The 4,762-nt window shown below is 35.4% G+C and overlaps 1 protein-coding gene across 1 annotated transcript; it reads left to right on the forward strand.

Moving 5' to 3' along the window:
• Positions 1-3,253: 3,253 nt before the first annotated feature.
• LOC134249835 (galactoside alpha-(1,2)-fucosyltransferase 2-like) lies at positions 3,254-4,417 on the forward strand. The gene has a single exon (XM_062732205.1). The coding sequence runs from the start codon at positions 3,389-3,391 to the stop codon at positions 4,259-4,261; it is 873 nt and encodes a 290-aa protein (XP_062588189.1). The 5' UTR covers positions 3,254-3,388; the 3' UTR covers positions 4,262-4,417.
• Positions 4,418-4,762: the final 345 nt, after the last annotated feature.

A 4,762-nucleotide genomic window follows, 5' to 3' on the forward strand; every position in this document is an offset into this window, starting at 1 on the left:
TATTGTTATACTAGTATCTAATATCTGTCAACGTCCATGTGTTTAAGCTCAAAAGTCCATTAAACAAAACAAAATAGGAGCAGAGCAAACACGGCGCAATTGGTATACATGGGAATTTCAAAAGACTGTTGGAAAATCTGAAAAAAAAAACCAAACAGATATTGTCAGTCAGAAACTCAAGCATCTCGAGAATCTTTTGAATATCAACTTCAGAGTACCTGTGTGTACGATCAGAATGTTTTAACAACATAATTTTGCAAATGACCAATGATAAGGTGAGTAAATTTACAAGTTCCATTTTTATTGAAAAGCAGCTGTGTATGATACCGGTATTTAAAAAGCCTGCATTTCTTACAACGATCCATTGGAATTCTCATGGGTTCCAACTGCGCCCCGTTATTAGCAAACCTATTTTTGCATTCATATGAAGCAGAATTTGTTCAAAATCTTATGCGAGTAAAAAGAGTTCCGTTTTTGTTGAAAAAGCAGCTGTCAATGATATCGAAAAGCCTGGACTTTAATTTATCGTTGGGAATGTTTGTATATAAAGTTGAAAAGTCGCAATTTTGAATACTGTTGATTTTGGCAAAATTTTGTGATTTCAAATATTCCAAAAGTTTCTTGGAATTTTTTTTAGTATCGATATCCACATCTGATTTACACCATTTCTCGAATATATTGTTCCTCAGTACTCCTGAAGTTTCTCCTTCACTGCTGTTATTTTAGTGAGGGTTAAAGTAAGAGACTTGATAGAACATTTACTGAAACCCGCATTGTATTTCCATAAAGATCTATGATGTTTTGGAATCCAATATAGATATTGTAATTCAGATCCATTCTGGTTGTTAGGAATATTAAACATATTGAAACTGACTATGATTTTGAAGAATCTCCTCCTTAGAAAGGGAGATTTGTGTATAAGTTAGATTACCACTAGAAGGATTAAATCCCAGTTCCTCCTAAACACCATTTAATAAACCTTACAAAGACAATGTTGTTACTTGCTTTATCATCAGGGACCAGTACATACTGACTCTGTATTCTATTTAAAATTCTTTTTTCACTTCTGAGTAACTGGACACAAACGGAATAGATAGATTTCATTTTGCCCCTCAATCGCACAATGCGAGATTTTAACATGCATCTGGTACATTTTATTCATTATACCCCCGCTCCGAAGGAGAGGGGGTATACTGTTTTAGTCCGAAACAAAACTGAACACAGGTGCTTGAAATTTTAACACAATCTTCTCTGAGGCATACCATATGGTGGGATACATTTTTGTTTAAATCCGATGTCAACTTTCTGTTTGTCTGTGCGTCTGTCCGTTTCATACAAAACACAGTTTCGTCAGTCAGCAACAATGCGAGATTTTAACACAAACATGCATACATTGTGGTACATTTTGTTCAAATCCGATGTCAACTTCCTGTTTGTTTGTTCGTCTCTGACATATAAAAACGTCACAGATGCTTGAAATTTTAAAACAATCTTCTCTGAGGCATGCCATAGGGTGGAATACATTTTTGTTTAAAAGTAACAAATCTTCGTCGCAGTTTTCTTTATTCATGTTTTGCCCATATGGTGGGATTAATTTTGATATGAATCTGATGTCAACTTCATATTTTTCTGTGCAGCGTAATCTTGTGTATATTTACATGATAACAAAATTCATACATGTGTCTTTGAAATTATGACGCCAGTTAAAAGGTACAGGTATCCCTAAAGTTTAGCCCTTTTAAAATTAATGATTTAAGGTCCTCATTATTTACGTCACAGGTAATAACGTGTCCAGCATGACTATAGTTGTAGGCTGAAGAAGAACATGAAAAGGAAGGAGGATATCGTCTCAAGCCACGGTTTGGAGTCCGCTTATAGCTATCTCCTACCTGTGGCTGCTTGATCACTTAAATTGTCGTAAACTTGAATATTTACGCCTGTATGCTGTGACGTCATGTTCAGCCAATGGCAGTATTCGTTTCCATCGCAATTGAGACCAACAACTGTCATTCATCCAGGACCAGAATGGAAAATGATCGTACATTTTGGCCATGGTTTGCGAGGATGAAAGAGGATTATGTCTCAGATATTCTGGATTTCTGTATAATTGTATAATACATAAATTATTTGTTCTATACTAACATTCTTGACGTTTGTTACAAGTTGCATCTTATGTCTATACTCTTGTAGTGTTATCTGTTTGTGTTATGAAGAACACCTGTATTCAAACCTAGCTTATAGCACATTTTTCTTTAATTAAACATTGTAGCAAACCTGCATCCATTTGTGGATACAGTATCTATTTGTACATAATATGCTTCCACGCACCATTTCATTTATAAATCGGAACAAAGTTGTAGCCATAACTAAATATTAAACTTGGATAATTACGTGGCGAATTTTAAAAGATACCAACAAGCTTTGTTCTCACTGCACGTCAGTAAAAATATTCTAATCTTGATATGACTCTAAGGATTGTCGACAAAAATTTACAATCATATTTATCAGTAAACTGTAACATTAGTGAAGAATTGAACGTAACATTGGAATTGGTCTTGTTCAGGTAAAATCTTAAAACGTCTAACAATGCACTTTTCAGTTGCATCTGTTAAAGGAGTTGGGGTCAATTTAAGGGGGGGGGTTGTCCTTGCTTCTAAACCATTGCATATACATTATAATATATGTATTACCCTATTTCAGAAATCTTACATGGTATGTCTGTATCGTGAGTATGCTTTCAAGTATCTTTATGAGGTAAAACTCGATCACTTTTCTCTTCACTGGAATAGGGTTAGTGCAAACACACACAACGTCTAAACCTAAACGTTATAGATTTACTTTCGGTCAAATCGAGGACACCATCACATAGCTATCCAATGACGTACTCAATCGGGTCTCTCAGGACAAGGGTCTTTGCTAGAAGGTAAAAAAAATTATTCCCAAACAACACAGATTTTCATCAATTTATCATTAGCAATTTATACGCAATAAAACGCTATCCATTCTTTGATGAGATTTTTTTTATTTGTTTACCACCAAAATGAGTAGATATAGCATCAAGTTTCCGTGCAATTTGTTTTGACATTCAGAACTTTCACGATAGGTTTATCACTTGTATACATTTCGTTGTTGTAGATTCAAAGACCCACTAGCATTCCTTACAGGTTAGCTTTACGTTTCCTTTTTATCATATGCGATAAAACAAATTACATTTAGTCTTAAATTATTTGAAAATTTCAAACCAAAACATTAATTTATTGCAGTGATCGTTCTAGCAGTTGTCTTAGGCTTAACAGCAGTCCGGAGAGAAGTGTGCAGATCCTGGCTACAATACTCTGATAGAAGTCTTCAAACTACACATAAAGTGAATAGCATAAAATATCATAAGATGAAGAGAACTAATTTCACGTATGATAACTCAAGAGCCGTTGCTTGTGTCAATTTCAAAGGGGGATTAGGAAATTTGATGTGGCAATATGCTTTTCTGTACGTCTTAGCTAAAACCAAAGGCCTCTATCCGATCATTCCTGTAAATTTCAAACTTCTAGATGTGTTCAACGTTCAGCCTACGACGATCCAGAAAACCCCAAAGCGTTATAAGACGTGTTCACAGCTACCGAGGCATGGAGAACGGTGGGGCCTATCGTATGACGAGGACTTGGTCAAAGTCCCATCACATACGAACGTAAAATACGACGGTTACTTCCAGTCGTGGAAATACTGGATAAAATTTGAAGATGAAATCCGAGATATTTTTCAATTTAATGACTCCATGAAGGAGTCAGCTTCTTCCCAGTTTGGAGATATTTTACAAGAGATGAATTTTGACAGGAAAGGGGTTGTAGTAGGCGTTCATGTCCGACGAGGAGATTACGCCACAAAAGGGCACAAGAAATACGGGAAATTAACTCCCAATGCAACCTATTATAAGAACGCCATAACATACTTCAGGAAGAGATTTCAAAATGTTTTATTTATTTTAAGTTCTGATGAAATTTGGTGGCCAATAAAAGTGTTGGAATCGGAAACCGATATTTATTACGTTCGAGGAAATTCGGCCGCTGAGGATATGGCCTTGTTATCCCTGGCGAATCACACCATCATGTCTGTCGGAACTTACGGTTGGTGGATTGGTTGGATAACAAGAGGAATAACTGTGTATTATAAGCATATATTTGTTCCGGGCTCAGAATTTGCTAAAGAGTTTAGAAATAATTCCATCGAAGATTTTATATATCCTGGTTGGATAGGAATGGAATAAAATAAACATAATTTAATTTTCTGACATAAATTTCGGTAACTGGTTGTTCATTCATAAACAATATGATATAATGAATATGAGGAGTAGTAGGTGATACAAAGTCTGTAGTTGATGTTCTAATAAGATATCTTCATCTGGTGACATCTCACAAGTTACAAAATATCATTCATAGGATGTAATACAGTAATTCAATCAATTTATTAATCAATCAATTACTATTGTTTGCAGCTGACTATAAAGTTTCACCTTACCTCACGATCTAGTTGACAGCTGCACTCAAGGTAAATTGTACACGCCTCCTAACCGCAATCTTTACGACTGGAACTTTCTTCCTATCCCTGATTGGTTGCTCGTGCAACAGACTATTTCCGTATCAATGTTGATAATTTTAGTTGACCAATCACGTGAATTGTTTACGCTGGATGCATCTGACGAAAAAGATCGTGACGAAACGTGAAACTTTAGAGTTAGCTGCAAACAATAGTATCAATCAATCAATCC

This window comes from Saccostrea cucullata, unplaced genomic scaffold (genome assembly GCF_032062105.1).
Source record: "Saccostrea cucullata isolate Sc308-1 unplaced genomic scaffold, CSIRO_AGI_Scuc_v1 ctg160, whole genome shotgun sequence".
Classification (NCBI taxonomy): Eukaryota; Metazoa; Mollusca; class Bivalvia; order Ostreida; family Ostreidae; genus Saccostrea; species Saccostrea cuccullata.

Bases quoted from the DNA above. Each gene is read 5' to 3' on its own strand.
- LOC134249835 (XM_062732205.1), top strand. From the start codon at position 3,389: ATGAAGAGAACTAATTTCACGTATGATAACTCAAGAGCCGTTGCTTGT.